At 40.3% G+C, this 15,398-nt stretch overlaps 1 protein-coding gene across 10 annotated transcripts in view; it reads right to left on the bottom strand.

The window, feature by feature from the left end:
* The window catches only part of LOC103695786 (translation factor GUF1 homolog, chloroplastic), a 104,617-nt gene extending 89,450 nt beyond the window's left edge, over positions 1-15,167 (bottom strand). For 3 of the 10 annotated variants that reach the window (XM_039116097.1, XM_039116101.1, XM_039116099.1), the window contains exons 1-2: positions 14,786-15,161; positions 3,376-3,552 (exon numbers count right to left, since the gene is read on the bottom strand). In XM_039116097.1, coding sequence (XP_038972025.1) covers positions 3,376-3,552; positions 14,786-15,031 — 423 coding nt within the window. In that variant the 5' untranslated portion in view covers positions 15,032-15,161. Of the gene's footprint in view, positions 1-3,375; positions 3,553-14,101; positions 14,284-14,785 lie in introns of all 10 variants that reach the window. The other 7 variants (XM_039116095.1, XM_039116096.1, XM_039116098.1 and 4 more) reach the window with 6 other exon arrangements.
* Between the last annotated feature and the right edge of the window lie 231 nt (positions 15,168-15,398).

Below are 15,398 nucleotides of genomic sequence, written 5' to 3'. Positions count from 1 at the left end.
TTGGAAATCCAACGTCTGAGATAGAAAAATTAGTCCATGATCCAATGTACAAGAATCTTTAGAAAATGAAGGGTAGTTGAAAGCAATAAGGCACTCACCAAGCAAAATACTTTTATATTTGAATGGTATTAAGACATTTGAAAGGTTTATATGTAAATATAAATGCCAAAATAGGTTTATGGGAGTAATGATTGTTATGCAGTTGAGTTCTTGCTATTTGATTATTATGTCATGTCCTAGAATATGGACCATTAGGGTTTCTCGTATGGGGTCACAATAGATTGACAGTTGACAATTGGACCCAAGTATTCAAGTTCTAGTGTTAATGCCAATCCCAGTTTGTTACCGAGTCAGTACGGCACAAGAAGCCCCTATTCGAATACTTAAGACGGCAAGGAGTCCCAATTTGATATCCGGAAGCAACTTTTCCATTTTATATTTTTTTTATTTTCTTCAAGTCTTAATTTTTTTGTTTCTAATGAATTTTAACATGTTTAAGATCCTTAATAGGGTTTTTGAGTTGACGATGAGGTATGTGCGGTTTAGTATCCCTTCTTCTCCTTCCTCGCTTTCTCTCTTTCTTGGTTTTCCTCTCTCCTGTGCTTGAACAACCTTTTTCATGAGCAAAACCTAGTTGTCTCAACTGGTATGGGGAACTCAGCTAGCATCCCAAACTGCTCATGACCAATACCAATAGAGATAGTGGGGATGTCCTAGTTCATGAGCAAATTGGTGTCCTTAGGGCATCCCCAGTACCCTTCTCTCATCAGAATGATATGATACCAGAAGGATATGCCAATAGCAAATTGGTGTCCTTAGGGCATCCCCGTTACCATTCTCTCATCATAATGATATGATACCAAAAAGATATGCCAGTACCATTAGGACATGAATCCTTTCTTGAACCTGGTCTCTATTTCACTAGTTGGAAGCAGCACTTAACTGGTGATTATCCCAATGCAGCTGCATGTAAGAAATGTCCACAAGAGATCCAATAGTTGATGAACTAGCACTTCATAACTTTATAAAGAGCAAGAAAAAGTGCAAAGAAACAAGCAAAGATTGATCGTCGGGCAACCGAACCACCATTAATGAAACTCCTCGATCTCTCCTCAAGGTCCTGAACTTTCAATTTTGCAATCTCTCTCCTAGGATTCCAATCTAGGCCTCTCAATCTCTCAATGAAGGCCCTCTCGTCCCCCTTTCGATCGCTTTCCGTCACCAGAAAGCCCCTCGCCACAAACAAATGAAGCCCGCTCCCCCCACGGCCGCTGCTCTCCTTGAACCACGACGGTACTAGCCTCTCTCCCTCCCTCTCTCCCTCACCCTCCCTCTCCGTCTCCCTCCCTCTCCTAGGGTTTTGATCTTCACCCCTCATTGGTGCACCACCTCTCAATCTCTTGATGAAGCCACTCCCATCTCCCTTCCAGTCTCCTTCCATCATCAAAAAATCCCCCTACCGCAAAGAACCGGAGCCCGCTTCTCCCACAGCCACCACTCTCCTTGAACCACGATGATACTAGCCGCTCTCCCTCTCTCCCCCTCCTTCCCTCCCTCTCCCTCTCTTGCTCTCTCCTTCTTCCTCTCCCCCTCACTCTCGCTATTTTAATATGTCCCAGAGCGGCATAGTACGGACTCACGCAGTGTTGAACCGGTCATCTACTAGTATGACCCCCAGTATCACTTCGGTGAATCTTGGTTGAAATTATGAAAGAGTAACAAGTAGGAGTTATGCACATTAGCTAGCTTTCATGATTTGTCCCCACCATGGAATGCAAAATCGCCTCGAACAGCCCAATTCTAGGCATCCCAAGCTGTATCGGAGCCGTACCTGTGTAGTTATGCCCCTCATTTCAAGAAATGTACAAGGGAAGGGGAGACAGAGAAGGAGAGAGAGGAAAAGAGAGAGAGGGAGGGAGAGGGAGAGAAAGGGAGGGAGAGGGACAAGAAGAGGGAGGGGGAGGGGGAGGGGGAGAGAGGCAGACACTGCTGACTTCATTTTGTTTTTTCAAAATAGGACCCTCGGCTCCTGTTTCATTCGAAACAGGGGATCGAGGGCTTCCAACGGCCCTCCCTCCCCTCTTTCAGTCTATCTCACGGCCCTTCCTCTGCCTCTCTGTCTCTCTCTCCCCCCCTCTCTCCCTCTCTCCCCCTCCCTCTCTCTCTCTCTTTTTCTCTCTTTCCTTCTCCCTCTTCCCCTCCCTCACCAACTCTATTGTGTCTATACAAGCTGGGAACGGAACAGCGTAATATCGTATCATACTTTCGGCTAACCGGTATTTGTTATTTTTGTAGCAAATGCATGCCTGACCCCTTCATGAGATAGAATCCTAGTATTTGTTATTTTTGTAGCAATCAACCAGATTAAAGAAAAAAGAATAGAAATGGATTTTGTCATATACTTATGATCCAAAACCAACAATGGAGCTGGAGATATCCACGGGAGGGGCATGGGTTCTCTTTAAGGGCAACAAGGTCATGGTGAGAAGTGAAAAAAAAAGTATTAGATATCAAATCAATTAGGTAGGAAAAGGATAGATGGGATAGGACCAATTGTCTAGTTTGACTTCCAAGTCTAGGAGGCCCATTTGAATGGGGAAGATGGGATATGATCAAAGAGGGGCAAGCTTCAAATTAGAAGTTTATGAGGCTCACTAACACTACTTAAATAGTTTACTCTCCATGATGTGCATGGTTTTGTGTAGATGTGGTCTTACATTCTTATGTTATTGATTTTCTAAGCAGTCTAATTTCCTGCTACCAAACCAACCCCAGATATAACATATATAATGCAGATACCTATTTCACCTTTATAGTAGAAAGACACCTAAAAACTTTCTAAAACTAAATCAAAATGATTTTAGGACTTCCCTAGCCCAAACCTAATACATGACCTTTACACATAAATCCTACTAAGAGGATGCTAAAAGTTAAAACCAAGTTAAAATTACCCAAAGAAAAGATCAAATAATATAATAAAATTTTAAATTAAACAATTTTGACTTGGTATTCAATTTTCCTCATTGTTGTGCTTAGTCTAAGCTTTCGATATTTTTGATGCTTCAATGCCATCCATCACTCTCCTCAAAACTGTATATGAACCTGATTCATTATGATATGAATTGAGTCACATGATTTAAGCTATTAGCTTCATCAGAAAGCCAAGAACAACATTTGAAGGAATGATGGCCTTCATCTAATACTTAATTTAAAGATATGATGTCTAAGGCAGCGAAAAAGAGTGTAGTGGTACTTCAAAATCTAACAATATGTAGTTTCATCAAGATGATTAAAAATTATTATTTTAAATACAATTCATGGATTGCAATAGCATTCAATGATTTTATGTAAGCAAGACAATCGACCTAGGCATACCTGTAATTTGATTGTGATGCCTCTTTCTCTTTCTAAATCCATGTTATCTAGGAATTGTTCTTTCATCTCCCTCTTCTGTATCGTACCAGTCAACTGTAATAATTTATCTGCTAAGGTTGACTTCCCATGGTCAATGTGCGCAATAATGCAGAAATTTCTTATATTTGCTATGGGGACCTGGTCAAATAGAAATAAGAGGTGTCAAAAAAAGTGGAAATTAAATTTGTACACCATGTTATAAATACACAGCAAGGATTAAGGTAGTGCCCATTCTAATGCTGTACCATATTATAACTATCATATTGACTAGGGACCGCACACGTCACCTCTCAGGTAGTTCCACCAGATATTTGACCACATGCTGAATTGTACCTCTACCCTGCACCAACTTATTCCACCATGTGCGGATCCCACATCACTCAATCCACCTTTTCTTTCCTTGTTCATTTGAACCCATCAGTCGGCCTGTGCAGCCCCCACACCTTGAATCTTTAAATCCTTAGTGTGTGAGTCTAGCACTGGCATGGTAAATATCATGTGGTGCAATGTGAAGACGTGTCAATGTCAGGCATGCTTATCACAGCAAAATGCCAAGTACGGGCACATATCCTTACTGTGCCAATCAATAAGTCACTAGCATGTTACATATCATGTGCATAGTTTCATACCGACCAGTAAACCATGGCATTCTTGAATGTTCAAAGACAGCTTGATACTCATGATTCCTTGAACAGAAGCAACTCAGGCAAGAAAATATCATAATTTTATTTTTTAAGAAGCAAGAATACTGTTATTATTGGTTAGCCTTGCAAAAGAAGACAAGCTAATAGCTTTTTTTTTTGTTTTACAAGGACAGGGAATAATGTATAATTTTCATGTTTTCCATTAAAAATTATAATAACTGAAAAATTGGTAAATTAAAATTAGGAAAACAACAACAACAAAGAACAATAAATCATTTCACGAAAAAATAGACAACATCTCAAGATACATTATAATGTTTGCGACCTTCAAATTTATCATTTCAGTGGATTTTAATTTTTCAGAGGCCATCCAAAATATGAAAGTATGAAATTACTTTTCCCTCAAGAGTCAAGATTGTCATGGAACCTAACATCGCGATGCTTCCAAATTCTACATCTTCAAGATCAAGTTTGATGTAGATAAAATGCTTCCAGATATTTAAAGAAATAAAAAAATAAAAATATATTAGCCAAGGACCTAGACAGTTCATATAATTGGTCCAATAAGTTGGTTTTGGGCAATATGGTTTTGGCCAAAATTGCAAGACCAAAAACAATTTTGGGTCAGTTCCAAATGAAACAAGCATACTGTTCACCGTTGGTTCTTCGTGCAAAAGAGTCAAAACTAAAAACTGAAATGATAATCGGTAATAGAGTATCAAATAAAAGGGAAAAGGAAAAATCATAAAAAAAAAACTTTAAAACAAGATAACCATGACTTAAAATATATATATATATATATATATGTTTGGTATATTGCAAGTTCAAGCATAAGATTTATTACAGTTACTATACATATTCAAATGCAAATACAAACCAGCAAGTTTAAAATAGCAGTATGTATCAAAGAGCATAATGATATTAATGGTAATTAATATATTATAATGGGCGATATCTACTTATTCTACTTATAATGAGAACTCTAATTGTTGGACATGCAAAGCCAAACTCCACAAAAATGAAGCCTCTGCCTTATTTGTTAGAAGCATGCCCTAAAAGCCAACGTGGCTGACGCATATTCGTAATCTGGGGTATAAATTTGTTATTTGACACTTATTAATAAATAAGATTGAGCAATTTGTTTTTCATTCATGTTTGTATGTGTCCATGAATCGTCCAAGAAATTAATAGATGATGACACATATTCTCAAGGAGTTGAGAATTTGAGGCATGTGTCTTTAGGAATTAATTTCTAAATGCTCCTGATCGATGGATCCATCACGAGGGACGGTGATCGATCCGCTGAGATTAGTGCACAGATCACTTAGTCAGATGGACAAGTCTCGAGTCCATAGTGTAAAGACACTGGAGTGATTATGCGAGTACTTGTTAGAGAACAAGGTACTGAGCGTGACCAAAGAAAGTAGTCTTGAATGTCTATCCACTCGTCAGTGACTACTTATACTGCAGTTGTATGACTGGTCCTTTGACTTGCGATGCCTCAGCTATTCACTGTGAGGTTGCTGTGTTTGACGAGCATGAGAACTTGGGCCCTAGCCATTCGGATCCTTGTAGTGCGGATTGGCTGCAGTAGGCTCATTTTGGAATAGGGTTGCATCTAGATGGGATCTATCGACCTTGATAGATTAGGAGTGATCCTATGTGATTTATGAGACTGAGTTCGATAAATTCCTGGCCAGGTATTTTGTAAAAAGAGTTTTCCATATCTCGAATTGGAAGTCGAATAAATTTGATATATGACGGACGATGGGGTTTGACGAGATATCCATAACCTCCGTCACGTCGGGATCCGTGATAGAGGGACTATATCATACACTAACTGCACCAAGAGGTTCAGATATTCCATTCTGCTAGGTTGCCACCACATACTGCGAGGTGTTGTGGATTGTGACTCGAAGGCATTCACTTAGTGATCAGTGAACCCTAAGAGTAGAACTAAAATTATTTCAGTCCACTGAAAGGAGTTTCAGTGATATTGAGATGGAGATCTCAATATGTCTCACTACCAGTCAGAATAGAACCTACGAGGTCACACACATAGAGGATTTAATTAGTCAGACTATCATAACTGTGATTTGGAATCACAAAAAAAAAAAACGCGTCCGCGTGCGTCCGCGGACGCATCAAATGCCACTCTGTGGCATTTAATGCCCCCACGCGGGCTGGCAGCCCGCGTGGGCACGGTGCCCCACGCGGGAACCGCGCTCAGGCGCGATTCCCTGCTGGGGAATCACGCGCGGGCTCAGTTCCTGCGTAGGGAATCGTGCGTAGGCGCGCGTCTCCGCTTGCGCGTCCACGCGCGTTTCCCAAAAAAACAACAAAAAAAATGCGTCTGCGGACGCATCAAATGCCACTCAGTGGCAGTTAATGCCCCCACGCGGGCTGGCAGCCCACGTGGGCACGTTGCGTCGCGCGGGGAATCGCGCTCGGGCGCGATTCCCTAGCAGGGAATCGCGCGAGGGTGCGGTTCCTGCACGAGGAATCACGCGCAGGTGCGCGTTCTCCGCTCGCGCGTCCGCGCGCGTTTCCCAAAAAAACAAAAAAAAAACCGCGTCCGCGCGGACGCGTTAAATGCCACTCTGTGGCATTAAGAGGCCCACGCGGGCTCCAGCCGCGTGGGCGCTTTTCCCCGCACGCGGGGCGCGCTGCCCCACGCGCGGGCGCTCTTCCCGGGAAATCCTGCCTTCAAGGAAAAATGGCCAAATTACCCTTTGTAGGACACGGGGAGAGGTCCACTGAAATACTTGCCTGAGTACACACTGATGTGTGTGGCCTATTCGATGTGCAAGCTAGAGGTCAATTTTTCTACTTTATTACTTTTACCGATGATTTCTCACGGTATGGTTATGTCTATCTTATAAGACATAAATTTGAAGCATTTGAAAGGTTCAAAGAATTAAGATTTGAAGTAGAAAAACAGACAGGAAAACTCATTAAGGTTCTTCGATCAGATCGAGGAGGAGAATACCTTAGTGGAGAGTTTCGCGATTATCTCAAACAAAATGGTATAGTTTCACCATGGACACCTCCTGGAACACCTCAACTCAACGGAGTGTCAGAAAGGAGGAATCGGATCCTATTGGATATGATCAGGTCCATGATGAGCTTCACTGACTTACCATTATTCTTGTGGGGAGATGCCCTACTTACAGCTATCTACATATTGAATAGAATTCTCTCTAAGTCCGTTCCTACCACACCGTATGAGATATGGCATGGTAAGAAACCAAGTCATGGTTATCTCAAGATTTGGGGATGTCCGGCCCAAGTCAAGCGATAACAGGCAGACAAGATAGAGGCTAGGACAATTGGTGCTCGTTTCATTGGATATCCTAAAGAGTCGTTAGGATATAATTTTTACATTCCAGAGCATCACAAAGTATTTGTGAGCCGACATGCCATCTTCTTGGAAAAACAGTTTATTCTTGATAGAGGCAGTGGAAGAAAAATTGAGCTCGAAGAGAAAGTCTCTGAAGAGCAACGAGCAATTAAGCCTAATGAACCTATTCACATTGAGCCAATACATTAAAAACACCGTCCACTTCGTAGATCCAGTAGGATCTCCCATCCTTCTGAAAGATACTTAGGTATGCTTACAGAAAAAATAGAGCAAGAGTTCCTCATGGGAGAAAGAGATCATAGTGATGATCCCAAGACCTACAACGAAGCGATGTTAGACATCGACTCCGAAAAATGGATGGATGCGTGAAGTCAGAAATAGACTCCATTCATTCCAACCAAGTATGGACCTTAGTAGATCCGCCTGAAGGTATAGTACCTATTGGGTGTAAATAGATCTACAAAAGAAAAATGAATTCGGATGGCAAGGTAGAGACCTATAAGGCAAGGTTGGTGGCAAAAGGTTATAGTCAGCGCGAAGGCATTGACTATCAGGATACCTTTTCACCGGTAGCCATGCTGAAGTCCATTCGAACGTTGCTTGCCATTGCAGCTTATAATAATTATGAGATATGGCAGATGGATGTGAAAACTGCATTCCTTAATGGATATCTTGAGAAAGATATCTATATGGAACAGCCTCAGGGTTTCACTTCCAGTGATAGTGATCACAAAGTCTGCAAGCTGCAAAGATCCATTTATGGACTAAAGCAAGCATCTCGGAGTTGGAACACTCGTTTCGATGATGTGATCAAATCGTTTGATTTCATCAAAAACGAAAAGGAACCATGTGTGTACAAAAAGGTCAATGGGAGGGCTATAGTATTCCTCGTATTGTACGTAGATGATATACTCCTGATTGGGAATGATATTCCCATGCTCACATCAGTCAAGTTATGGTTATCTAAGAAGTTCTCCATGAAAGACCTAGGTGAAGCATCTTATATTTTGGGGATTAAGGTCTATAGAGATAGATCGAAGAGGATGCTTGGCCTATCACAGAAAATGTACATAGAGGAAGTGCTAAAGAGGTTCAACATGGAAACCTCTAAGAGGGGATTGTTATCCCTAAGGCATAGGATAAATCTCTCCAAAAAGATGTGCCCCAAAACATCTGAAGAGATTCAGCGCATGAGTAGGATCCCTTATGCATCGGCAATAGGGAGCCTCATGTATGTCATGCTATGTACTCGACCTGATATAGCACATGCTGTGAGTGTCACGAGCAGATATCAGTCAAATCTAGGCGAGGAGCACTGGATAGCTGTAATAAATATCCTTAAGTACTTGAGAAGGACTAAGGATATGTTTTTGATCTTTGGAGGAGGCATAGAGTTAAAGGTAGAAGGATATATTGATTCAGACTTCATGACTGACCTTGATGATAGAAAGTCTACATCAGAATATGTATTCTTATGCAATGGAGGATCGGTAAATTGGAAGAGTTCCAAGCAACCGATTATTGCAGATTCTACCATGGAAGCAGAGTACATTGCTGCATCGGATGATGCGAAGGAAGCATTCTGGTACAAGAAGTTTGTCGAAGAACTAGAAGTCATGTCATCAGATGCCATAATCCTTTTCTGCGACAACAATGGCGCCATAGCACTGGCTAAGGAGCCGAGGTCTCACCAGAAGTCCAAGCATAGAGCGGCGATTTCATCTAATTCACGACTACCTCGAAAAGAAGTATGTAGAGGTGCAGAGAGTAGACTCCACTGATAACATGGCGGACCCATTCACTAAGCAACTGAGTCAGAAGAAATTAGAAGCCCATCTTGAAAAAATGGAACTTAAATACATGTCTGATTGGCTTTAATGCAAGTGGGAGATTGTTAGAAGTATGCCCTAGAAGCCAACGTGGCTGACGCATATTTGTAATCTGGAGCATAAATTTGTAATTTGACACTTATTAATAAATAAGATTGGGCAATTTCTTTTTCATTCATGTTTGTATGTGTCCATGAAGCGTCCAAGAAATTAATAGATGATGACACATATTCTCAAAAGGTTGAGAATTTGAGGCATATGTCATTAGGAATTAATTTCTAAATGCTCCTGATCGATAGATCCATCACGAGGGATAGTGATCGATCCGCTGAGATTAGTGCACAGATCACTTAGTCAGATGGACGAGTCTCGAGTCCACAGTGTAGAGACACTGGAGTGATTATGTGAGTACTTGTTAGAGAACAAGGTACTAAGCGTGACCAAAGAAAGTAGTCACATGGATGTCTATCCACTCGTCAGTGACTACTTATGCTGCAGTTGTATGACTGGTCCTCTGACCTGCGATGCCTCAGCTATTCACTGTGAGGTTGCTGTAGTTTGATGAGCATGAGAACTTGGGCCCTAGCCATTCGGATCCTTGTAGTGCGAATTGGCTGTAGTAGGTTCATTTTGGAATAGGGTTGCATCTAGATTGGAACTATCGACCTTGATAGATTAGGAGTGATCCTATGTGATTTATGAGAAGAGTTCGATAAATTTCTGGCCAGATATTTTGGAAAAAGAGTTTTCCATATCTCGAACTGGAAGTCGTATAAATTTGACATATGACGGACGATGAGGTTTGACGAGATATCCATAACCTCCATCACGTCGGAATCCATGATAGAGGGACTGTATCATACGCTAACTGCACCTAAAGGTTCGGACATTACATTCTACTGGGTTGCCACCACATACTGCTAGGTGTCACTAGTGGATTGTGAGACTCGAAGGCATTCACTTAGTGATCAGTGAACCCTAAGAGTAGAACTGAAATTGTTTCGGTCCACTGAAAGAAGTTTCAGTGATATTGAGATGGAGATCTCAATATGTCTCACTACCAGTCAGAATAGAACCTACGGGGTCACACACATAGAGGATTTAATTAGTCAGACTATCATAATTGTGATTTGGAATCACAATAGAAATCAATCATCAATATGATTGGTGATTGAATTAACCCACTTAGTGTTAATGAGTTAATGGAAGAAGAATTAAGTAGAATTGATTGCAATTGGATTGCAATTGGGCTGATTTAATGAGCCAAATCAAATTGGGTTCGACCCAAATTGATTTGGATTCATGATTGGGTCAAATTGATTAAACCAGGATTTGTGCGGATTTTAAAGTTCACATGGCGTCGTAGGATGCATGCTCCCAAATTAATTATCCTAATGTAATTAGGAGTTAGCCTAAGTTCTAATTTGATTAAGAATTAGGCTTATCTAGGAAATTGATCAAGACCTAATGTGATTAAGAAATTGATTAAGTGGACACATGTCATGCATCTATTTGATGGCGCCATGAGCACAAGGATTGGACACTTGGCATTAATCCAAGGGTGAGTTATTATTCCATACTCCTAATAAGATTAGGAGAAGCCCTAAACCCAATCTATAAAAGGATAGCAAGGGAGACATCATGGTGAAATTCTCTCCTCTTCCTCTCCACGCCTCCTTTTCTCTTTTCTTCTTCCTTCCCACGGGAGCAAGAGGCTTCTCCTCTTCCTCCCATGGCAGCAAGGGATATCTTCCTCTTCCTTCTCCAAAGTGTTGAAAGAAAGAAGAAGAAGCAAGGAAAGAGAAGAGATCAACTCGTCAAGGAAGAAAGGGTTCTTCCTTCATGCCTCAAGCCCTCTCTTCTTCCTTCCTTCTCCACGGCAGCAAGGGGACCTCGTCTTCCTCTTCATCCACGGGAGCAAGGCAAGAAAGATCCACGCTTAAAGCTTCATCCCTCATCTTCCTCCATTGCGAGCAAGGTTGAAGAAGAAAGGGTTCTTCTTCAAAGAGGTATGTTGTTGATTTTTCTTCTAATATCATGATAGTGATGAGAGGTCTTTACAAGGAGCTAGCACTTCGGTAAAACCCTATCTCAAATGATTAGATCCTCGTGTGGATACCTGTAAAGGCCGGACACATGTGCGGGCTAACCAGGAACCTAGAAAGATCATTAGGCTGCGGTGTTCTACACCTGCAGAATTTTTGAAGATGAGATCTTTAAATTTATAACTTCTGATTTTTGTTTCAGTTTTATGAATTTTAATCAACCCTCCTCAGATCCTATTCTTCCCTCCCTATTGAGTTCAAAGATCTTCTGGATTTGGATCTAGAAAAATTTTTGAATTCTACGATCCGAGGCGCGTTCATACGATGAACGACGTTCCGTTCGAATTCCGCTGCGAATGTCGCATCGAACGGGGCGTAACTCAGCATTATTTAATTAAAAAAGAAAACCTGAGACACTGTGTGCCTCCATATGGCTTCTCTACTTCCACATCTGTCACCTCCACCTCCCCCTTCCTCAAAAATCACACGTATGACACATGTAAAACACTATTAATCAACTAATGCTAATCATAGCTATGAGATGCCTTACGGTGATGCTCCTTCTTAATCCATAATGTTGTGGATAATAGCAAGCAATGGTTGTATACAAATATTACTGCAACAAGAAGTATCATGCCCCTAAAAGGATCATAGGTGCACCTTGTAGTTATTATAATTGAGCTTCATCTCCCATGTGATCCTGATCATTTGGTCCACAATCCAAATGAGATGAAACAATTCAGTCCAGGCACAGACTAATGGTTCAGGATCCAACTTTGCTGCACAATCCAAATATAGATTCTTCTACCTGGATCTTGCAGCTTATTTTCCAATTAGGTCAGGCTTTCATGCACAAAAATAAAACAGAAAGCCCTCTTTTAAGTTACGAACAATAGAAAATATTTTCCTTTTTGAAGCCTTCTTTTGTCTCATTTCCATGTCAAAATGACCTTAATTAGCATGTGTTTAGGACCCTTTTAACTCAATATATATGGTGTTATTTTTATCCTTATAAGCTTATGACAACATTTAAATTAAAGAATTTGAGATCTCTTATGAAAATCTAGAGAAAATGAGATCGTCATCATTTCCAACTTACTGGTCAGAAATGAATACAGATTTTCCTATTGATGTGTGGAAGATGACTAATGTGCAGACTGTTTTCCAAGTTTGAATATTCCTAATGTTTGTAAAACTTCAGCTCATTCCAAAATTTATAATTATCACCTTTGTCTCTCTCTTTACCTTCAAGATTTTTCAAATCAAGGTGTGGACGTAGGCTGAAATTGATACAGCATAGAAGCATAAGTTTATGATAAATCGAATATTGGATAAATTGAGCAGAGGGACCAGAATTGGTTGAAAACTTGACTTCTTATGAAATGTTCAATGGTTCTTTCCTCAACTCATTTACATTAGTGGATTCTGCACAAATAATCTGCTCAATTGTTTTTTATTGCAACAAAAAGTAAAAATATCTTTTTGCAGAAGGTATCCCTATGCTGAGTTTATCTCCAAAATGTGCTTATAATGTTACATTTTATTATAACCAAACTATACCACTATTACCCTGGAAGATTTACCAATTGCCAACTTAATTTATCATGCCAAGTTTATTCCCAAAATACACATACAGTTTTATTATATTGCGCCCCAAAAAGATAAATGAGTTCAGTGAGAATTAACGCAGTTGCATAGTGCTACTATTTTGTAATGGGCTTCAAAACATTGTTAATAAGAGTTAATGATAGACTACTTGGTATCCTTGTGAAGAACCTTTGTCTATGCTATTCTAGCAATTGTTGCATGATGTGCCAAGTTTATTCCCAGAATAAATTTCATTAATTAAACCCAAAATATACAAATGGGTTTCTAGAAAAGAATAGGTTTGCATCACCAAATATGGCCATCACAACCGCCAACTCTATTTATTACGCTAAGTTTATTCCCAGAATATGCATAAAATTTCATTTTGTTGTGCCCAAAATACACTAATGAGTTTCATGAGAATTTAACATGCTCCCACTACACTGTATTGTTGACCATGGATCATAGGCTAAACTAAGCGGGATTCAAACTAGTCAATGATATGTTATATAGCTGTTTTCCTGAAGAACTTTTGTCTATACCACTCCTGATATCATCACATGAGGTACCACATGTCAACGACCCTCAATTAGAAGAAACTAAACGACGCTCTTTCCATTTTCCTAGTTCAGCCATCTCAAGATTTATCTATTTGTATTGCTAAAAGATGATTCTATCAGGACTATTGACCATCATTACGTATAAATCTAAAAGAATCTAGATTGTTACATTCATTTAGTTGTTATGATCACTATGATCAGATTTTTCCAATTTGACAGAGTCAGGCTATATCCATTTTTTTGTATAATTTAATTGTGTTCGGCAAACAACTATTTAACTGTAATTCAAACATATTTCCTCAAGTAAATACACTATCATCAATTAACACCACATATCGTTTGCAATTTATATTGACTATGAGTCCTTATTAAGTTATTTTTATTTGTTGCACATGCTTAAGAACATGTATTATAACTAGTTCTTGAATATACACATATCAAATATTACATTTTCAGAATAAGTGTGGGTCCATTGATAGTGTAAACAAGTGTTTGGCATTGACCCTCTTGTGATCATTCAATCAAGTTATTATCAGCACTTTTACCTCCTCACTTAAGGTATCCAAGTTCTTTATAAAATCAAGGAACTATATTCTCAGAGCAACCACAATAAATATGTAATTATGAAGCATGCTTCGATTCTTGGTTTTAGATGCCTTACTTCTCTTTCATTTTTTATCATGCTTCTGATCATGGGTGACACCAGACTGCATAAGTTTTCTTTTTTTTCTATCCTCACCACCTGCCATAATATGGTCTGAACAGACTCCTTATAGCATCTTGTTGCACTATTCGCCCTGTATGTGCCTGACACATTTCTTCCAGCAAACATCCAAAAGATACCTATCTCATCAAACAAAAAAAAAGCTATAGATATAGATTTGTATTAAATTCTTTCTAGACACTAGCTATTTAGCACATGCATGATTCCACTAATGAATATTTGGCATACAGAATAAATTTGAAAAAAGAAAAACTTTTGTGAGGATTAAATTCTGGCATATCTTCCTCTTGAGATTATTCAAGATTTTATTTGATACATTATGTTCCTAATCTGAATAAGCCTATGTTTCCTATGACAAAAAAATCACTGTGGATTTGGATTTTGTAGTACATGGAACTCTTCTTAGCACAGAATCATGGAAATCCCAACTTATTGGGGAACCTGGCGACTTTTGTCGAGCGGTAGAAGTAGGATTAGGATTAGGACAGAAGTGTCATCAGTCCTTAACCAAGTATCCTCCCAAATAAAACTGTAGGGTGATAAGAGAAGTTTCTCCCACCATCCATGCGTTCATATCAACCATTACATTACGAGGTTCAATAGAATCAATAAGAAGCGTACCTTCATGAGTCGGTCTTGGCCCGGATCAGCGGTGATTTCTGAGGCTCGACAGGAGACGCTGCGGCCTTGTGAGATAGCAGAAGGCCGGGCAATCCGCAGGCACCTGAAAGCCCATGGTTCCGAGGGACGGCCATCAGAGGGGAAACGCCAGGGAGAGCAAGAACCCCGCCTAGCTCCTCTGTGGTTCGCGGCGGGCTGAGGCCACGGAAAGTTGGCGAGCCGGCAAAAGTTACCGGCCATAAGCATTCTCCGGGAGGACGTGGAGGAGGAGAGCGGAGTGGTCGGAGTATGCGATCTCGTGCACCACCGAAGCCAAAAATTTTGGCCACAGAAAAAGGAGCGGTATCCACTCCCGAGCCGGAAGCGATGGGGTATGGGCTGCACGGCCCAAACCCGTATTCGAAAAACCAGGGAGCTGGTGGACGGGTCGAGTTTGATCTGCCAAATCCTATCTTTATCTTTTTCTTTTTACCTTTTTTTTTTAAATTTTACTGAAATGGACATTTCATACATTATGGGTACGAATACATCCAATAGAATCGGCAAACAAAAGGTCCCGTAATGCAACAGGCATCTCATCCTCCCCAACCTATAGGATACTTCCTGAGTTGCG

Source organism: Phoenix dactylifera, unplaced genomic scaffold (genome assembly GCF_009389715.1).
Source record: "Phoenix dactylifera cultivar Barhee BC4 unplaced genomic scaffold, palm_55x_up_171113_PBpolish2nd_filt_p 000051F, whole genome shotgun sequence".
Taxonomy (NCBI): Eukaryota; Viridiplantae; Streptophyta; class Magnoliopsida; order Arecales; family Arecaceae; genus Phoenix; species Phoenix dactylifera.
The sequence above is the reverse complement of the archived record's forward strand: the minus strand, read 5'-3'. Positions and strand labels throughout refer to the sequence as shown.